At 43.2% G+C, this 22629-nt stretch overlaps 1 protein-coding gene across 1 annotated transcript in view; it reads right to left on the bottom strand.

Moving 5' to 3' along the window:
- LOC139410601 (PDZ and LIM domain 5a) overlaps positions 1-22629 on the bottom strand; it is a gene marked incomplete in the record, with an annotated part of 72182 nt that overhangs the window by 29058 nt on the left and 20495 nt on the right. Inside the window, 1 exon segment of the mRNA XM_071155907.1 lies at positions 21015-21166. Within this exon segment, the coding sequence (XP_071012008.1) occupies positions 21015-21166 (152 nt within the window).

Here is a 22629-nt window from a genome sequence, read left to right as displayed (position 1 = left end):
CTACTCTTCCTGGGGTTTATTATGGATCCCCATTAGTACCTGCCAAGAAAGCAACTACTCTTCCTGGGGTTTATTATGGATCCCCATTAGTACCTGCCAAGAAAGCAACTACTCTTCCTGGGGTTTATTATGGATCCCCATTAGTACCTGCCAAGGCAGCAGCTACTCTTCCTGGGGTTTATTATGGATCCCCATTAGTACCTGCCAAGAAAGCAACTACTCTTCCTGGGGTTTATTATGGATCCCCATTAGTACCTGCCAAGAAAGCAACTACTCTTCCTGGGGTTTATTATGGATCCCCATTAGTACCTGCCAAGAAAGCAACTACTCTTCCTGGGGTTTATTATGGATCCCCATTAGTACCTGCCAAGGCAGCAGCTACTCTTCCTGGGGTTTATTATGGATCCCCATTAGTACCTGCCAAGAAAGCAACTACTCTTCCTGGGGTTTATTATGTATCCCCATTAGTACCTGCCAAGGCAGCAGCTACTCTTCCTGGGGTTTATTATGGATCCCCATTAGTACCTGCCAAGACAGCAGCTACTCTTCCTGGGGTTTATTATGGATCCCCATTAGTACCTGCCAAGACAGCAGCTACTCTTCCTGGGGTTTATTATGGATCCCCATTAGTACCTGCCAAGGCAGCAGCTACTCTTCCTGGGGTTTATTATGGATCCCCATTAGTACCTGCCAAGAAAGCAACTACTCTTCCTGGGGTTTATAATGGATCCCCATTAGTACCTGCCAAGAAAGCAACTACTCTTCCTGGGGTTTATTATGGATCCCCATTAGTACCTGCCAAGAAAGCAACTACTCTTCCTGGGGTTTATTATGGATCCCCATTAGTACCTGCCAAGAAAGCAACTACTCTTCCTGGGGTTTATTATGTATCCCCATTAGTACCTGCCAAGGCAGCAGCTACTCTTCCTGGGGTTTATTATGGATCCCCATTAGTACCTGCCAAGACAGCAGCTACTCTTCCTGGGGTTTATTATGGATCCCCATTAGTACCTGCCAAGACAGCAGCTACTCTTCCTGGGGTTTATTATGGATCCCCATTAGTACCTGCCAAGGCAGCATCTACTCTTCCTGGGGTTTATTATGGATCCCCATTAGTACCTGCCAAGAAAGCAACTACTCTTCCTGGGGTTTATAATGGATCCCCATTAGTACCTGCCAAGAAAGCAACTACTCTTCCTGGGGTTTATTATGGATCCCCATTAGTACCTGCCAAGAAAGCAACTACTCTTCCTGGGGTTTATTATGGATCCCCATTAGTACCTGCCAAGAAAGCAACTACTCTTCCTGGGGTTTATTATGGATCCCCATTAGTACCTGCCAAGAAAGCAACTACTCTTCCTGGGGTTTATTATGGATCCCCATTAGTACCTGCCAAGAAAGCAACTACTCTTCCTGGGGTTTATTATGGATCCCCATTAGTACCTGCCATGACAGCAGCTACTCTTCCTGGGGTTTATTATGTATCCCCATTAGCTGCTGTCAAGGCAGCAGCTACTCTTCCTGGGGTTTATTATGTATCCCCATTAGCTGCTGTCAAGGCAGCAGCTACTCTTCCTGGGGTTTATTATGGATCCCCATTAGCTGCTGTCAAGGCAGCAGCTACTCTTCCTGGGGTTTATTATGGATCCCCATTAGTACCTGCCATGAAAGCAACTACTCTTCCTGGGGTTTATTATGGATCCCCATTAGTACCTGCCAAGACAGCAGCTACTCTTCCTGGGGTTTATTATGTATCCCCATTAGTACCTGCCAAGAAAGCAACTACTCTATTGGGGTTTATTATGGATCCCCATTAGTACCTGCCATGACAGCAGCTACTCTTCCTGGGGTTTATTATGTATCCCCATTAGTACCTGCCAAGAAAGCAACTACTCTTCCTGGGCTTTATTATGTATCCCCATTAGTACCTGCCAAGACAGCAGCTACTCTTCCTGGGGTTTATTATGTATCCCCATTAGTACCTGCCATGACAGCAGCTACTCTTCCTGGGGTTTATTATGTATCCCCATTAGTACCTGCCAAGAAAGCAACTACTCTTCCTGGGCTTTATTATGTATCCCCATTAGTACCTGCCAAGACAGCAGCTACTCTTCCTGGGGTTTATTATGTATCCCCATTAGCTGCTGTCAAGGCAGCAGCTACTCTTCCTGGGGTTTATTATGGATCCCCATTAGTTCCTGCCAAGGCAGCAGCTACTCTTCCTGGGCTTTATTATGGATCCCCATTAGTACCTGCCAAGACAGCAGCTACTCTTCCTGGGGTTTATTATGTATCCCCATCAGCTGCTGTCAAGGCAGCAGCTACTCTTCCTGGGGTTTATTATGGATCCCTATTAGTTCCTGTCAAGGCAGCAGCTACTCTTCCTGGGGTTTATTAAGGATCCCCATTAGTTCCTGTCAAGGCAGCAGCTACTCTTCCTGGGGTTTATTATGGATCCCCATTAGTTCCTGCCAAGGCAGCAGCTACTCTTCCTGGGCTTTATTATGGATCCCCATTAGTACCTGCCAAGACAGCAGCTACTCTTCCTGGGGTTTATTATGTATCCCCATTAGCTGCTGTCAAGGCAGCAGCTACTCTTCCTGGGGTTTATTATGGATCCCTATTAGTTCCTGCCAAGGCAGCAGCTACTCTTCCTGGGGTTTATTATGGATCCCTAGTAGTTCCTGCCAAGGCAGCAGCTACTCTTCCTGGGCTTTATTATGGATCCCTAGTAGTTCCTGCCAAGGCAGCAGCTACTTTTCCTGGGGTTTATTATGGATCCCTAGTAGTTCCTGCCAAGGCAGCAGCTACTCTTCCTGGGGTTTATTATGGAGCCCCATTAGTTCCTGCCAAGAAAGCAACTACTCTTCCTGGGGTCCAGCAAAATTAAGGCAGTTATACAATTTCAAAAACATTACAATACATTCACAGATTTCACAACACACTTTGTGCTCTCAGACCCCTACTCCACCACTACCGCATATCTACAACACAAAATCCATGTGTACGTGTTTGTGTTGTGCGTTTGTTATCGTGTGTGTGTATAGTGTGTGTATTCATGTGTTTGTGCCTATGTTTGTGTTGCTTCACAGTCCCCGCTGTTCCATAAGGTGTATTTGCATCTGTTTTTAAATAATTTTACTGCTTGCATCAGTTACCTGATGTGGAATAGAGTTCCATGTAGTCATGGCTCTATCTAGTACTGTGCACCTCCCACAGTCTGTTCTGGACTTAGGGACAGTGAAGAGACCTCTTGTGGCATGTCTTGTGGGGTATGCATGGGTGTCTGAGCTGTGCGCCAGCAGTTTAGACAGACAGCTCTGTGTATTCAACATGTCAATACCTCTCATAAATACAAGTAGTTATGAAGTCAATCTCTCCTCCACTATGAGCCAGAAGAGATTGACATGCATATAATTAATGTTAGCTCTCTGTATACATCCAAGGGCCATCCATGCTGCCCTACACTGAGCCAATTGCAATTTTCCTACAGTAAGTCTCTCCTTGTGGCACCTAACCACGCGACCGAACAGTAGTCCAGGTGCGACAAAACTAGGGCCTGTAGGACCTGCCTTGTTGCCTTGTTGATAGTGTTGTTAAGAAGGTAGAGCAGCACTTTACTATAGACAGACTTCTCCCCATCTTAGCTACTGTTGTATCAATATGTTTTGACCATGACGGTTTACAATCTAGTGTTACTCCAAGCAGTTTAGTCACCTCACCTTGCTCAATTTCCACATTATTTATTACAAGATTTAGTTGATATTGATATTTTGCTCTTTCACACCGAAGTTTGGTGATTATCAAGGCCGGGAGTGTTGGAAAGATTTTTCAAATACTGAGGAACTATAACAATGGCTGAAAAAAATAATAAAATACTTTGTTGACTTGTGTGAAGAAAACAATACTGAGAAGTGATGAACGTGGTGAGTTAAGACAATCAGACGTTACCAAATGGGCTCTTTCTTACATACAGTATGCATATGCATTCTGGAAAGAGACGCACCATATCTTAGTCACCCCTCCCCTTCTTCTTGATACAACATTTACAATTATACTCAAGACACATTATCTTCACATATATTTTAGATGTTTATCACTGACATCCACAACTCAATCAGCTAGACCTATTACCACGACCCACTACCCAAATTGTGGGCTTCCCAAATATGCAAACTGTAGGTCTACGCAGTTGTGATTTGAAGCAATTCACAGCTCTTTTTAAAAGAAGCTAACGATCCTCTGTGGCTAAGACATGCTCCCTGGTGGAATATTTTGAAGGACTTAATTTAGACAGGAGTAATTATATAATTTAGAGAAACATCTATTTACTTTAGAGCAATCCAGCAACCAAACAGTGCACCCCCAACTTTTCTTTCCAATTCGTAAGAGGCTGAAACAAGAGATGTGTATATAATGACGAGATGCTCATGTCTCCTCCCTAACAATGGGAATCTTTGTCCCAAAGGTGGGAAGGCAGGAGACAAGCTTAGGTCTGCATATTATTCCCATAGAAAAACATTGGGCTTATTTCGGACAGAGTTTGGGGAGAGTGAGAGCTCTTGCTTCGCCTCTTCCTCTCTGCTAAAACTGTGTCACCAGAGAAATCCTCCAAACGTGTGAAACATCTCCCCTCTATATGTAGCCCATGTATCTCTGATGCTGTCTGATCAGAAATAGTATGTCATACTCTTTTGGTCCAGACAGCATCAGATACATGTGCTACACATACTGAGGGGTTCTGTTTTGCTCGCTCAAATGCTTTAACTAAGATTGTTGTGTCTTTTTGTCGGCTCGTGTCTCGGGCAAATACATTATCAATATTTATATTTTATTTGGATGGGCAAGGAGGTACGGCAGGGTCGGCCAGGCCCCGTAAGGCCCGCCCATAACGCAGGCCCTGCAGACAGTGTGGGCCTTGGAAATGTACACAGAGCTGTTATATTCTGCAGCCAGAAGACTCCTTACTTCAACTCAATTCAATAAAAATATATATATTTATCCCAGAGGAGCAATTAATTGTTAATTGAGCTGTCTGTTATAAGCACATGAAATCATGATAAAATAGATGTCATAGGAAATGACTACGACTGGTTATGACAAATTCTAAGAAGAAGAAGAATCGATCTTTTCATCTTGCTGTCTAGCTAAGCGTATATTTATGTTTGTATCACAACTGTGTTAGATCATTTATTATAGACTGTCAGCCGGTGTTGAGTTACGAAGGTTCAAGTCAAGTGTTACAGGAGGAGTCTCCTCAGGCTCCTCTTCGATGCCAAGCGAAGGTTTTATTAGTAACTAATCAGAGATCAGAACCGGTCTGAGGCGGTTGGTTGGGGCTACTCCCTCACTGCAGCCCACGTGGATGTGAGTCACTGTGTATATAAATCGCACAGCACCACCTCAGAGCATCTCTATTCAGGGTACACCACTTCAACAAATATATCCCAACTCCAACCCTCACCCATGAAACCCCAGACCTCAACCATGATACCCCAACCCTCAACCATGATACCCCCAACCCTCACTCATGATACACCCCCGACCTCAACCCTCACTCATGATACCCCGACCCCAACCCTCACTCATGATACACCCCCGACCCCAACCCTCACTCATGATATCCCTAGTCCCAACACTCACTCATGATACCCCCGACCCCGACCCCAACCCTCAACCATGATACTCCCGACCCCAACCCTCAACCATGATGCCCCAACCCTCACCCATGATACCCCAACCCTCAACCATGATACGCCCTGAGCCCCAACCCTCACCCATGATGTCCCATGACACCCCCTGAGCCCCAACCCTCACTCATGATGCCCCATGACACCCCCTGAGCCCCAACCCTCACTCATGATGCCCCATGACACCCCCTGAGCCACACAGACACACACACACCCACACATACACACACACACACACCCACACAGACACACATATACAGTACAGTTCATGCTACACACACACATCACAACTGCTGCTACCAGACTCTTATTATGAATACTAAATACTGCACAATTGAAACACTTGCCCCCCAATCCTCCCTTCCCCAAAAGCTTTGTAAATATTGGACTATAAATTGTGCCTTCCTGTATTATACTTAAGCTAAAATGTTTATTCTATTCTATTGAGACATATTACTTTACGTTGGCATTCTTATATTTTATTATTGTCTTATTGTTGTTGCATTGTCCAGAAGGAAGCTTTAAGGAAGCATTTCATTGGATGGTGTATGCCATGTCTCGTACATACGACTAATAAAACATGAAACTTGAAAGGGGAGACTTCACCCCACAGCCTGTAGCACTCGTGGTGCACGGAACCACTCGGGACATAAAGTGCTTTCTCTAGTCAAACTGCTATGTGGAAACATGATGTGCCTCTTTGTGTGTGGGGTGTTTTCCTTATCGAGATCAATATTACAGCAGAACCTTGTTTTTTTACACGATTGAAAATAAAGCGCAATCAAGCTAAATGTGTTTATGTTTATGACTTATCAGGACCTAGTATCCATTTGGCTTTATACTTGGCTGTGTTTGTGTTGCTGTACTGTTCCACTGTGGGCTCAGTCACAAAGGAGGCTTATCAAGCAGCGCAATTATTTTCAAACGGTCTTTTCAGCAGGAGAGATGCAAACACTGATAACGGAACAGGAACTATGGGAGAAATTAACTCTGCAACACAAAAGATTTTTCATCTGAGATCTGAGTGTTTCTGTGTGGTGTGTGTGGTGTGTGTGTGTGTGTGTGTGTGTGTGTGTGTGTGTGTGTGTGTGTGTGTGTGTGTGTGTGTGTGTGTGTGTGTGTGTGTGTGTGGAGGCAATCAAGCTGGAGTGCCTGTAAGAAGCAGAATGTGTTACCTCCTAAACACCTCACACACACACACACACACACACACACACACACACACACACACACACACACACACACACACACACACCGAGAGTGGGCAACGCCCACAAGGCACGACCATGGCCATTTATCAGAACAAAATAAATAATGTAATTAAGGAGAATAGGTTTCTAATTGAACCCTCTTTGGGAAACAAGGTATTTCTCCCCGTATTGGCCAGTAAACATATAGGATAATAACAGCAATACACAAAGCCTGTTCTATTGAAGGAGATTAAACATTTGACAACAGTGCCAATGAACATTTTATAGACACAATAATTCAAAATGGGAAATAGAGTATGAACAAGGAAACATTGTTTCTGAATGGAATATCTATTTCCTCCCTTTCCATCATTCTTTTCCAACTTTCCTTCCCAATAACACTGACATCCCGGTCTTCCTATGAGCCTCCAGGCATATCTGGGACTGTTTTGTGTCTGTACGAGACTGAGCAATCCAAACAACTGACCAATCCAAACAACTGACCAATCCAAACAACTGACCAATCCAAACAACTGACCAATCCAAACAACTGAGCAATCCAAACAACTGACCAATCCAAACAACTGACCAATCCAAACAACTGAGCAATCCAAACAACTGAGCAAACCAAACAACTGACCAATCCAAACAACTGACCAATCCAAACAACTGACCAATCCAAACAACTGAGCAATCCAAACAACTGACCAATCCAAACAACTGAGCAATCCAAACAACTGACCAATCCAAACAACTGACCAATCCAAACAACTGAGCAATCCAAACAACTGACCAATCCAAACAACTGACCAATCCAAACAACTGACCAATCCAAACAACTGACCATCTGACAGTCATTGGACGATGACGGGTTGATATACAGCAGAGCTCCATGTGTTTGTTATGGTCCCGTTCTGAACTAGCCTAACTGACAAGATCTTACCCTTTTTATTAGCCTTATCAAACTGAAATCGAGTAAATCTCAATAAGGGAATGGAAATATTATTCATTAGTGAATCGATTCAATTTCCCCCAGCTGCCCATAGCTGCCCGTAAAACTTTATGGAAGCTTGTGAATGTTAACGTAGCACAATGATATTTAATCGTCCATTGTTTTTAGCAAAAGAGCAGCGTTTTCTCGCTCTCGTCTATCGGAGGCTCTGGCTCTTTAAATGTCACTCTCTCGCTCTCCTGCTCTCTGGCTCGCACACACACAAACGTTTTCTCTCCCCGCAACTCTCTTTCTCGTCCATCCCTTCTCTCAGTGAGCTGAGATGAGGACAGGGTAATTGAGGGTAAAACGGTATAGTGAGGTGGCAGCTGAGCGGCCTGACAGTAGGAGGTTTATAAAAGCTCATGGTCGCCATTAGCAGCACCAGGTCTCTGTGTGAAGACTAACAGTAGGTGACAATCCAATGGGTTTAGAGCCCATCTTGAACGAAGGACTATCCAAGCAAGAGACCATTGCAGTGATCATGTTTTGTTGGATTGCATAACTTCTCTCAGTCTACAGATGGACGTTTTCCCAAAGTTGATCAACCTGAGTGTGACCGGCAAGACAGCAGAAATGGGAGAGGAACTCTTTCACATAGTGAGGACCCTGGGACTAAACACCTCCCTCTGCAACTGGATCCTGGACTACCTGACGGCCGGCCTCCAGGTGTTAATGGTAGGCAACAACACATCTGCCATGATGATCCTCAACACTGAGGCCCCTCAGGGGTGTGTACTTAGTCCCCCCCTGTACTCCCTGTTCACTCATGACTGCACGGCCAAATACGACTCCAACACCAACATTAAGTTTGCTGATGACGCAACACTGGTATGCCTGATCACCGACAACGATGAGACAGCCAACAGGGAGCAGGTCAGAGAACTAGCAGTGTGGTGCCAGGACAACAACCTCTCCCACAATGTGATCAAGGCAAAGGAGCTGATCACGGACTACAGGGAAAGGGGGGCTGAACAGGCCCCCATTAACATCAACGGGGCTGCAGTGGAGCAGGTTGAGAGTTTCAAGTTCCTTGGTGTCCACATCACCAACAAACTAACATGGTCCAACCACACCAAGACAGTTGTGAAGAGGGCACGACAAAAAAAAATCCCCCTCAGGAGACTGAAAAGATTTGGCATGGGTCCCCAGATCCTCAAAAATTTCTACAGCTGCACCATCGAGAGCATCCTGACCTGTTGCATTAACGCCTGGTATGACACCTGCTCGGCATCGGACCGAAAGGCAGTGCATACAGTAGTAGGGTAGGGTAGTGCGTACGGCCCAGTACATCACTGGGGCCAAGCTTCCTGCCATCCAGGACCTATATAATAAGCAGTGTCAGAGGGAAGCCCATAAAAATGTCAGAGACTCCAGTCATACAAGTCATAGACTGTTTTCTCTGCTACCGCACGGCAAGCGTGTCTAGGACCAAAAGGCTCGTTAACAGCTTCTACCCCCAAGCCATAATACTGCTGAACAACAATCAAATGGCCACCGGACTATTACATTGACCCCCCCATTTGTTTTGTACACTGCTGAAACTCGCTGGTTATTAACTATGCATAGTCACTTCAACGTCTACCTACATGTACAAATGACCTCAACTAACCTGTACCCCCGCACACTGACTCGGTACTGGTCCCCCTGTATTTGGCCTCGTTATTGTTATCTTATCGTGTAACTTTTAATTACTTTTTACTTTAGTTTATTTTATTAATATTTTCTTAACTCTTAAGCATTTCATGGTAAGGTCTACACTTGTTGTATTCGGCGCTTGTGACAAATAAAGTTGGATTTGATTTGATTTGATTTGATACCCCTTTGCACCATTAAAACCAATTTTTACATGCTTACATTTTCAGACGGTTGACATGACACACAAAGCTAGTTCAAAGTTATCGGTATTGCATTACTAAAGCGCTGCAATGTGACAGCCATCTTCAAACTGAGAGAAAATACCAACAACTAAGACGTGCAACGTTATTCACTGTCACGACTTCCTGTCCTTGTTCGGGAGGCGTTCGGCGGTCGACGTCACCGGCTTTCTAGCCTCCGCCGATCCACTTTTCATTTTCCATTTGTTCTGTCTTTGTCTTATCACACCTGGCTTCACTCAACCAATTACTGGTTTATTATTTAACCCTCTGTTCCCCATGTTGTATTTGTGAGTGATTGTTATTTGTTACGTGGATATTTGTCAGGCACTGCACTTGTGTTTTAGACTGTGTTTTTGGCTCTTGTATGTGTTATGTGCTGTCATTAGGTAACCGGTATTAAAGTGTGCCTGTTTATTATACTCCGCTCTCCTGCACTTGACTTCGCCTCCCATATACACGCCTAACATTCACTATCAATAGTGCTACATTCCATGGGGCAAGTTGAATTTTCACTTAGTCTTCCATTGGCTTCAATGCCAATGGAGTAAGTTCCGTGAAAAATATGTACTGTTTTTACCCCCCCTTTTGTGATTACAATCTTGTCTCATCGCTGCAACTCCCCAACCAGTTCAGGAAAAGCGAAGGTGGAGTTATGCATCCTCTGACACATGATCCACCAGACGCGGGCTTCTTAACCCGGAAGCCAGCTGCACCAATGTGTCAGAGGAAACCCTGTTCAACTGACGACCGAAGTCAGCCCCCGGCCTGCCACAAGGAGTCGCTAGAGCGCGATGAGCCAAGTAAAGCCCCCTCCAGCCAAACTCTCCCCTGACCCGGACGACGCTGGGCCAAACCCTCCCCTAACCTGGACGACACTGGGCCAAACCCTCCCTTAACGACCAAACCCTCCCTTAACGACTTAACGACCAAACCCTCCCTTAACGACCAAACCCTCCCTTAACGACTTAACGACCAAACCCTCCCTTAACGACTTAACGACCAAACTCTCCCCTGACCCGGACGACGCTGGGCCAAACCCTCCCCTAACCCGGACGACGCTGGGCCAAACCCTCCCCTAACCCGGACGACGCTGGGACAATTGTGCCCTACCCAATGGGACTCCCGGTCACGGCTGGTAATTCCACAGCCCGGGATCGAACCCCAGGCTGTAGTGATGCCACAACACTACGATGCAGTGCCTTAGACCGCTGCGTTAATCGGGAGGCCACAGCAGTGCTTTCTTATCTAAAACCAGTCAAAAAGCTGTGCCTCACATTCATCTAAGATTTTTTTTTTAAAAACCTGACCCGCACCAAAAATATATACAATATAATTGTTAAATGAATCTAAGAACATCTAAGAAGGTTTTTAATACGGTGCTCATAAAAAAATAATTGTCTGTGTTACAATCGTACCGTCTCACATCTGTCAGTTTGACCTTTTAAACCATGTCTAACATCTGCAGCCCATCTCCTCTCATCAGACCTGCTTTCAAACCAGAGCCTTTGTTGGAAAAATAACTAACAAAGTGTCTCCTTTTCAAACACAAGGAGATACAGAAAGCATTGTTGTCATTTTTTACGTCCTCTTCCTGTGATATCTGGCCTGCCAACAAACCCAAATCAAAGACGAAAAAAGAAAAAAAAACTGCCTTTCTGAGCGAGGCAGTAAAAACTAACAGTAACCGACGAGAATATAGTTTTTTTTTTCCATTACACATGTTCACTCATTAAACTCCAGATGGAGTAGGGGCCTATCCACGGCTTTTTCTGCCAGGGAAAGCCATGAAGCACAAAGCCAGCTCTGATAAGGCAACTTCGTGTTTAAGTAGGATTTGAGAAAATGGAGGCCTTTCTCTAAATCTACCCTTAATTTGAGCAATAAAGGAGATGTGGAGAATGTGTTCCCCACAATGGCCGTCAGATCGCACAGACGTTAATGTTAATAATGGCCGTTAAGGAACCTAATGAAGCACGTATCACAGCATGTGTTTCCAATAGGTCAGGATCTACCCCTAAAGAACTGATAGCTCTCAGCTAGCCTAGCGCTCAACCCGTTTTCTTAAAAACAAACTCTCCAACTGAAGAACAATTAAATTAGATCGGCACTTGGCAACGACATTTCCAGCCTAATAAAATAATCGAGAACAAACTTCCACCATTTAAGAAGTTAACAGACCCTCTAGCTGACAGTGTTGGAATAATACGACCAGTGGAAAGACAAATGACCCACTAGAGAAAATATGTGGCATGTGGTTTCATAAGTCCAATCATATTACTAAGTGGATCTATCTTTCATTAGCTTAAAAAAAAGTGCAGGACTTGTTTGTCACTAAGATATTCAGTTAGAGAAGTGGACTACTAATCTGTTTAAGTTATTGAATGTAGCCTATAATTCATATTCCTCTAAATCAATTGGTATACTTAACTAATTGAAATGAATGTTCCGTCAGGCTGTGGCCTTAAAGTAGAACATCTAATGAAAGAAGCAAGACATCAGCCTTCAACTGTCTTTCAAATGAATCCTAGAGATTAACATTGAGTGTACAAAACATTAGGAACACATTTCTAATATTAAGTTGCACCCCCCTTTGGGGCATGGACTCTTACAAGGTGTCGAAAGTGTTCCACAGGGATGCTGGCCCAAGTTGACTCCAATGCTTTCCACAGTTGTGTCAAATTGGCTGGACCATTCATGATACACACAGGAAACTGTTGAGCTTTAAAAACCCAGTGGCATTGCAGTTCTTCACACAAACCGGTTCGCCTGGCACCTACTACCCTACCCCGTTCAAAGGCACTTCAACCTTTAGTCTAGCCCATTCCCCCTCTGAATGGCACACATACACAATCCATGTCTCAATTGTCTCAAGGCTTAGACATCCTTCTTTAACCCGTCTCCTCCCCTTCATCTTTAACCTGTCTCCTCCCCTTCATCTTTAACCTGTCTCCTCCCCTTCATCTTTAACCTGTCTCCTCCCCTTCATCTTTAACCTGTCTCCCCCCCTTCATCTTTAACCTGTCTCCTCCCCTTCATCTTTAACCTGTCTCCTCCCCTTCATCTTTAACCTGTCTCCTCCCCTTCATCTTTAACCTGTCTCCTCCCCTTCATCTTTAACCTGTCTCCTCCCCTTCATCTTTAACCTGTCTCCCCCCCTTCATCTTTAACCTGTCTCCTCCCCTTCATCTTTAACCTGTCTCCTCCCCTTCATCTTTAACCTGTCTCCTCCCTTTCATCTTTAACCTGTCTCCTCCCTTTCATCTTTAACCTGTCTCCTTAATTAAATCTACACTGTTTGAAGTGGATTTAACAGTTGACATCAAAAAGAGTTCATAGATTTCACCTGGATTCACCTGGATTCACCTGGATTCACCTGGATTCACCTGGATTCACCTGGACAGACTATGTCATGGAAAGAGCAGGTGTTCTTAATGTTTTGTATACTCAGTATATGTAACCCCATAAGTAGTGGGTTCCAGAATTCTGAAAACACGGGAGCCAATAATATTGACCATGATTTTTTTGAGTTTTTATTACTGGTTAAACAAAATCCCTTTCTCTGAGCAATTTTATTAGAATAAAATAATATACTTTAAAAAAATGTTTTTACCATACAATATAGCTCAGTATTTGTATTATATACAGTGCCTTGCGAAAGTATTCGGCCCCCTTGAACTTTGCGACCTTTTGCCACATTTCAGGCTTCAAACATAAAGATATAAAACTGTATTTTTTTGTGAAGAATCAACAACAAGTGGGACAATCATGAAGTGGAACGACATTTATTGGATATTTCAAACTTTTTTAACAAATCAAAAACTGAAAAAGTGGGCGTGCAAAATTATTCAGCCCCTTTACTTTCAGTGCAGCAAACTCTCTCCAGAAGTTCAGTGAGGATCTCTGAATGATCCAATGTTGACCTAAATGACTAATGATGATAAATACAATCCACCTGTGTGTAATCAAGTCTCCGTATAAATGCACCTGCACTGTGATAGTCTCAGAGGTCCGTTAAAAGCGCAGAGAGCATCATGAAGAACAAGGAACACACCAGGCAGGTCCGAGATACTGTTGTGAAGAAGTTTAAAGCCGGATTTGGATACAAAAAGCTTTAAACATCCCAAGGAGCACTGTGCAAACAATAATATTGAAATGGAAGGAGTATCAGACCACTGCAAATCTACCAAGACCTGGCCGTCCCTCTAAACTTTCAGCTCATACAAGGAGAAGACTGATCAGAGATGCAGCCAAGAGGCCCATGATCACTCTGGATGAACTGCAGAGATCTACAGCTGAGGTGGGAGACTCTGTCCATAGGACAACAATCAGTCGTATATTGCACAACTCTGGCCTTTATGGAAGAGTGGCAAGAAGAAAGCCATTTCTTAAAGATATCCATAAAAAGTGTTGTTTAAAGTTTGCCACAAGCCACCTGGGAGACACACCAAACATGTGGAAGAAGGTGCTCTGGTCAGATGAAACCAAAATTGAACTTTTTGGCAACAATGCAAAACGTTATGTTTGGCGTAAAAGCAACACAGCTCATCACTCTGAACACACCATCCCCACTGTCAAACATGGTGGTGGCAGCATCATGGTTTGGGCCTGCTTTTCTTCAGCAGGGACAGGGAAGATGGTTAAAATTGATGGGAAGATGGATGGAGCCAAATACAGGACCATTCTGGAAGAAAACCTGATGGAGTCTGCAAAAGACCTGAGACTGGGACGGAGATTTGTCTTCCAACAAGACAATGATCCAAAACATAAAGCAAAATCTACAATGGAATGGTTCAAAAATAAACATATCCAGGTGTTAGAATGGCCAAGTCAAAGTCCAGACCTGAATCCAATCGAGAATCTGTGGAAAGAACTGAAAACTGCTGTTCACAAATGCTCTCCATCCAACCTCACTGAGCTCGAGCTGTTTTGCAAGGAGGAATGGGAAAAAATGTCAGTCTCTCGATGTGCAAAACTGATAGACATACCCCAAGCGACTTACAGCTGTAATCGCAGCAAAAGGTGGCGCTACAAAGTATTAACTTAAGGGGGCTGAATAATTTTGCACGCCCAATTTTTCAGTTTTTGATTTGTTAAAAAAGTTTGAAATATCCAATAAATGTCGTTCCACTTCATGATTGTGTCCCACTTGTTGTTGATTCTTCACAAAAAAATACAGTTTTATATCTTTATGTTTGAAGCCTGAAATGTGGCAAAAGGTCGCAAAGTTCAAGGGGGCCGAATACTTTCGCAAGGCACTGTATTTTATACAGTCTTTTTTGCTCATCTTTATCAAGGGTGCCAATAATTCCAGATCCTACTGTATTATACTTACTGACTGACTTTTCTAAGTGGAATCCTACATAGTGTATGTATGGAATTCCCTTGATGTCGAGGAGCATGAAGTCTCATCCAGCTCACAGGTCATTGGCCAGGTTTAGATCTTGTTTCTTTTTTTTTTTACAGATACATGTGTCCTTGAGTTATACACTATGGCTGTGGCATTGAAAGTTTCTTTCAAGACTGTTATTTTTCCCATCAAACCAAAAGCAAACCTCTTTAATCTTTCAGCGCTGAGACAGAGCAAGAGGATATGCCTCCTAAGCGCCAAAACTGCTCTGTCAACACAATGTGTTTTCTTTACTGTTGCTCCAGTCCCAATTTGAGCATGCATGCGTTTTCCTCTTGTCCTCGCTAAATTCAACATAAAGTTGAGTATGCAAACTGGCATAGTGATTTATGAATTCAAGCTTAATGAAATATTGCTGTCCTAGCTGGTATGTTTGGTCTGCTAGCAAAGAAGATCAAACCTGGTTCCCAGAACCCAATCCCGAAAAGATCCCCCCCGCAAAATCATGATTCGTCAAAATAACCAGTGACCAGCGCATCAAAACGAAATGATGCCCCTAGACGCTGATCTTGGTTCAGTTTTGCATTTTTCCCACTAGTGGTTAAGGTTAGGATTTGGGGAGGAGAAGCTGATCCTAGATCTGTACCTATGGGCAACTTCCTGCATCACAGCAACAACTCAGCGTAATAAGCACATAAGCCATTATGTGATTGCTATAGCAGATTCCCCTTCAAAAGTACAACTGGGCTCTAAGGACAATTTATGTAATGATACAGTGCCTTGCGAAAGTATTCGGCCCCCTTGAACTTTGCGACCTTTTGCCACATTTCAGGCTTCAAACATAAAGATATAAAACCATATTTTTTTGTGAAGAATCAACAACAATTGGGACACAATCATGAAGTGGAACGACATTTATTGGATATTTCAAACTTTTTTAACAAATCAAAAACTGAAAAATTGGGCGTGCAAAATTATTCAGCCCCTTTACTTTCAGTGCAGCAAACTCTCTCCAGAAGTTCAGTGAGGATCTCTGAATGATCCAATGTTGACCTAAATGACTAATGATGATAAATACAATCCACCTGTTTGTAATCAAGTCTCCGTATAAATGCACCTGCACTGTGATAGTCTCAGAGGTCCGTTAAAAGCGCAGAGAGCATCATGAAGAACAAGGAACACACCAGGCAGGTCCGAGATACTGTTGTGAAGAAGTTTAAAGCCGGATTTGGATACAAAAAGATTTCCCAAGCTTTAAACATCCCAAGGAGCACTGTGCAAGCGATAATATTGAAATGGAAGGAGTATCAGACCACTGCAAATCTACCAAGACCTGGCCGTCCCTCTAAACTTTCAGCTCATACAAGGAGAAGATTGATCAGAGATGCAGCCAAGAGGCCCATGATCACTCTGGATGAACTGCAGAGATCTACAGCTGAGGTGGGAGACTCTGTCCATAGGACAACAATCAGTCGTATATTGCAAAAATCTGGCCTTTATGGAAGAGTGGCAATAAGAAAGCCATTTCTTAAAGATATCCATAAAAAGTGTTGTTTAAAGTTTGCCACAAGCCACCTGGGAGACACAACAAACATGTGGAAGAAGGTGCTCTGGTCAGATGAAACCAAAATTGAACTTTTTGGCAACAATACAAAACGTTATGTTTGGCGTAAAAGCAACACAGCTGAACACACCATCCCCACTGTCAAACATGGTGGTGGCAACATCATGGTTTGGGCCTGCTTTTCTTCAGCAGGGACAGGGAAGATGGTTAAAATTGATGGGAAGATGGATGGAGCCAAATACAGGACCATTCTGGAAGAAAACCTGATGGAGTCTGCAAAAGACCTGAGACTGGGATGGAGATTTGTCTTCCAACAAGACAATGATCCAAAACATAAAGCAAAATCTACAATGGAATGGTTCAAAAATAAACATATCCAGGTGTTAGAATGGCCAAGTCAAAGTCCAGACCTGAATCCAATCGAGAATCTGTGGAAAGAACTGAAAACTGCTGTTCACAAATGCTCTCCATCCAACCTCACTGAGCTCGAGCTGTTTTGCAAGGAGGAATGGGAAAAAATGTCAGTCTCTCGATGTGCAAAACTGATAGAGACATACCCCAAGCGACTTACAGCTGTAATCGCAGCAAAAGGTGGCGCTACAAAGTATTAACTTAAGGGGGCTGAATAATTTTGCACGCCCAATTTTTCAGTTTTTGCTTTGTTAAAAAAGTTTGAAATATCCAATAAATGTCGTTCCACTTCATGATTGTGTCCCACTTGTTGTTGATTCTTCACAAAAAAATACAGTTTTATATCTTTATGTTTGAAGCCTGAAATGTGGCAAAAGGTCGCAAAGTTCAAGGGGGCCGAATACTTTCGCAAGGCACTGTATGAATGCAAATATTCCAACTAGGCTCTCACTCTCTTTACCTTTCTCTCTCTCTTTTTACCTCTCTCTCTCTTTACCTCTCTCTCTCTCTCTCTACTTTTCTTTACCCCCCCTCTCTCTCTCTCTCTCTCTCTCTCTCTCTCTCTCTCTCTATCCCCCTCTCTCTCTCTCTCTCTCTCTCTCTCTCTCTCTCTCTCTCTCTCTCTCTCTCTCTCTCTCTCTCTCTCTCTACCCCCCTCTCTCTCACTCTCTCTCTACCCCCCTCTCTCTCACTCTCTCTCTATCTCTCTCTCTCTCTCTCTCTCTCTCTCTCTACCCCCCTCTCTCTCTCTCTGTGCCAGTGGACTGAGCTCAGACCAGACGATCTCATCACTAGCTAGAACCTCTTTGCTCTCCTTACTATACAATTTTGATGACACTGAAGAATCCCATTTTATTAATGTATTACAGTTTTTTTCGATTGCTAAATGACAGTGGACACAACTGGAGTCACATGTGCAAAACTCTAACTACAGCCTGCACAGCAGTAGTTCATGTGGACCAAACTCTAGTTCGTTTTTCATTGCTTGAACACAGTTTTCAAAACTCTACACACTTATCCCATGACTTTAACCACAACCTGCACAACACTGTGGATTTACAGCACTTTGTTCAAATGCTAACACACTGCTGTCAAAACTGTGAACCACACATTCAAAACAGAATAGATTTCAGCCTTGTGTCTTTCAAACACTGCTGATTGCAATTTCAGCTGAAAGGCTAAGCAGGTGTCTTGTTTTAGACTTGTTAGTGAACACACACACATATTACAGTATATATAGGTAGAGCTCAGAAAGACTCATTTTGGAAATGGAACAAGGAAGATGGGTTCGTGGAGGGAGAAGGGTGGCAGGGAGAGGGCGGATGCGTGAAGGAAGACAAAGAAGACAAAGAGCTGTTATTTCAGATGAAATAAGGGCTACACTTATAGACCATGTCGTGAACCATGGTCTCTCATTGAGAGAGGCAGGGTTGAGGGTGCAACCCAATCTGCAAAGATCCACAGTGGCATCTGTAATGCAAATTTTCCATCATGCAAACAGGTGAGAGTTACATCCTTACAGTAAATGAAAACATTACAGGAATCTATTTTGTATTGCAAAAATATAATATTTACACAGATATATATTACAGTAAGTTTGACTGTAAAATATATTTTTACAACAGGACCCAAAGGCTGCCCCCAACAGGGGGAAGAGGAAAAATATTTTCAGATGCGCAGGAAAATGCTATTGTTGACATGGTTGTTGTCAACAATGCAATAAAACTGCGGGAGATTCAAGATAGAGTGCTGGCTGATAATGATATATTTGAAAATGTTAATTCTGTCAGCACAACAACTATTGCTCGAGTCCTAAAGAAACACCAAGTTACAATGAAACAGTTATACACTGTACCGTTCGAGAGAAACAGTGAACGGGTAAAAGAGCAAAGATACCAATATGTCCAGGTAAGACGTCTGAGGTTACGTACACAGCTATACAAAATATTTACAGTAAAACAAAACACTAGCATTTCTACAGTAAAACTGTGCACTTATTGTTTTTCAGAGAGTAATGGAGGTGGAAGCACTGGAAAGACCACATTCATTTGTATTTATCGATGAAGCTGGATTTAACCTTGCCAAAACACGGCGCAGAGGAAGGAATGTTATAGGTCAAAGGGCCACTGTGGAGGTTCCAGGCCAAAGGGGGGGAAATATCACCATGTGTGCTGCAATGGCCAATGATGGTTTGCTTCTCAACACACCACTTATTGGCCCATACAACACAGAAAGGCTTATAGCTTTCCTAGAACTGCTCTATGCTCAGCTAGTGCCAGCAGAACAGGGGGAGCCAGTAAGAAACCCCCAAGTTTTTGTCATAGTTTGCGATAACGTTTCTTTTCACCACTCTGCAGCTGTCACAGATTGGTTTGCAGCACATCACAGATGTATGGTTTTGTATCTGCCTGCATATTCACCCTTCCTCAACCCAATAGAGGAGTTTTTCTCTGCCTGGAGGTGGAAAGTGTTTGGTCACCACCCACATGACCAAATGTCTCTTTTGGAAGCCATGCGTGCCGGATGTGAGGACACGAGTCCAGAGGTCTGCCAGGGATGGATAAGGCACTCCAGAAGGTTCTTCCCCAGGTGCATGGCAAGAGAAAACATTAGATGTGATGTTGAAGAAAACCTGTGGCCTGATGCTGATACCTTTTTTTTCTCATTACTGTAATTCCGTAAATTACTACATACTATTGAAGCAAACTGCTAATTTTCATTTACCTTAAAGAATTGTTATGTTCTAAAAAAAATTATAAATCATGTGAACGAATGTCACTCTTTTCTTTGAAGAAAATATTACTTTGTATGAAGTCACTGAAATTGTTCAAACTGTAAAGATGAAAAGTTTGTATTTTCTGTATTGGTGTTTGATGCTAGTGTTTTTACTCTCAGTGTGTTCTGAGTGACAGTGTGTGTTATCTCAGTGAGGGTTGTGCATAGTGTTTGGCTGCACTGAGCGTGTTTTGAGCCATGTGTTAAGAGTTGTGTTGCTTGGAATGAGTTTTGCAGGTGATGTGAACTGTTTAGCTCAGGTGACTGTTGGTAGTGCAGACTGTAGTTAGAGTTTTGCACATGTGACTCCAGTTGTGCCCAGTGTCGTTTAGCAATCGAAAAAAACTGTATTATTATTTTTTACCCCAAACCACAGGACCTGCTCTTCCTCTGTGGAAGATTAGTGCAATGGGCTCTGATTCAAAGTAGTGCACTATAAAGGAAACAGGGAGTCAATTGGTATGCGTACTCTGACAGGTCAAGAAAACCACATCAAAAGGCCTCCAGTGGGTTCAATCCGTTTTCTAATGACAGCACAGGGCGATCCTACCCAATGCAGAGATGAGAGACCACACGTTTCCTATCGTTGTATACAGCGAGCGTGTCTGTTTGACTGTGTCTTACAGCCCCGGGCCCTGGCTAGCATGCACACAGGCCTAATGTTACCAGAACCAAAGTGACCAAACAATTAAAAACACATGACCACAGACAAGAGACTCCAATACATTCAACTTCAGTGTACATCAGCATTCCCCATATGGAGGAGACCAGAGAGCATCGCAACTGGGATTTGTTTAACTTTTCTATCTCAGGGAAGGAAACATACAGTGTGAGTCCACTTAAGATACATTTTTACAATAGCTGTGAACATCTGACTGTGTGTGTGTGTGTGTGTGTGTGTGTGTGTGTGTGTGTGTGTGTGTGTGTGTGTGTGTGTGTGTGCGTGCGTGCGTGCGTGTGTGTGCTTGCATGTGCGTGTGTGTGCGTGCGTGCGTGTGTGTGCGTGTGTGTGTGTGCGTGCGTGCGTGTGTGTGCGTGCGTGCGTGTGCGTGCGTGTGCGTGCGTGTGTGTGCGTGTGTGTGTGCGTGCGTGCGTGCGTGCGTGTGTATCCAAATGTGACTATCCAAATACAGTGTGACCCTCCATATTGTTGTTTCAGTGTTTACCTTTGCAGGGTGAGGTTGAGGTTGCCAGCGCAGGCCTTGATCTTGTTCTGAGCTTCCAGGTGGTTCATTCCATCAGTACTGATGCCATCAATAGACAGGACCACATCGCCTACTGCGATACGTGCCTTGGCTGCCTTTCCCAGCTCCGTGAGCTGAAACAAACAACAACAACACATTTGTTAGAGATGTGTTCATAATGTATACAGTACATTTTGATAGAAACTGGGCCTTCCCTCGAAGAGAGACATTTTCTTATTTTAAAAGAATGGTGCAAAGTGCCCAAAAAAACCTCTATATAATCTACCAGTGTGATTTAAATTGAAACTTTTCTTCAACAATATGTGCTATAAAGAGGACTTTATTTATGTATTGCTCAGTTTACTAAACTCTAGTTAAGTAATCACCTTCTTATAACGCTCATTGCTGAAGAAAAGTTTCACATTAAATCACAATCCCAGAATATGATGAGGCTATTGCACAGAATTTGTTTCCTTGTTTTGAAAAAACTACAAGCTAGACACATTGTCAGACTGGTTATTATCACATGGATAATAACAGACACCAATATTTCATCTGAGGATTTCAACCCTTCTGCATGGTTATGTGATAACCCAGCATGCAAACAAAGTTAAATTATACCACTTAGATTCCGACAGAAAACGCTCTAATTTGAAACAGCTTTTAAAAACACAAAATAACATTTTGGAAGGCCTTAAATAACAGCACAGTCTTATGAAATGGTGGCAATGAATGTTTCACAGCCACAAACACAATAGCATCCCTCTAGTACTGAAGTCAATGCTGTTCGCCATATGGTCGATGAACCATGATATAACTGAGGTTACCACTTGAAAAACATTTCCCAACTGGCAGAAATTATTAGTTGGCATTGGTTGGTGAGAGCAAACACATTCTTGACATAGTTACATCTTCAATTCAAATTGTCTTTTCCTTTTTGCTCTTCGCAGTTTAACAACGTTGCTGTTGAAAATTAGTACGTGGTAACAAATAAATAATACACGTGTCCCTTGACTCTGTTTCTGTAAACACACAGCCGTGGTATAAACAACCTCAAACAGACTACATTTCCGTGTATACTGTATGCAGAAAACCTTCTCCTGTCCTGCCTGTCACCTCATAGAGCATGCTGTTGTCAGAGCAGGAAGAGATTCAAAGTTTAGTTCATTTTATTTGTATGACAATATTACATGTCACAATATTCTGTGTTTTAATGATGTTGTGGGCTGTAAACGCCAAACAAATTTCCCAAGAGGGGGAGAATAAAGGTTTTCTAATCACATCTAGACAGCAATTCCCAACTGTTCATCCTCGTCAATGTCCATCTGCTCTGACCAACTGACGACTCAGTAGTGTCTCATGACTGACTAAACCCAGTCGCTGAATGTGGTTATTTGTTCCGAGAATAACCACTGACTAACTATCATCGGCCATATGTATAAAGAGTCGGAATGCTGATCTAGAATGAGATCCACCCTCCCCTCCCAGTCCATGTAATCATATTTGGTATGATCTAAAAGGCACAACTGATCCCAGATCAGTACTCCTATGCTGAGAAGCTTCTGGAATACAGGCCCTACTCTCCAGTTAACTTACT

Source organism: Oncorhynchus clarkii, chromosome 6 (genome assembly GCF_045791955.1).
Source record: "Oncorhynchus clarkii lewisi isolate Uvic-CL-2024 chromosome 6, UVic_Ocla_1.0, whole genome shotgun sequence".
NCBI classification, from domain to species: domain Eukaryota; kingdom Metazoa; phylum Chordata; class Actinopteri; order Salmoniformes; family Salmonidae; genus Oncorhynchus; species Oncorhynchus clarkii.
The sequence above is the reverse complement of the archived record's forward strand: the minus strand, read 5'-3'. Positions and strand labels throughout refer to the sequence as shown.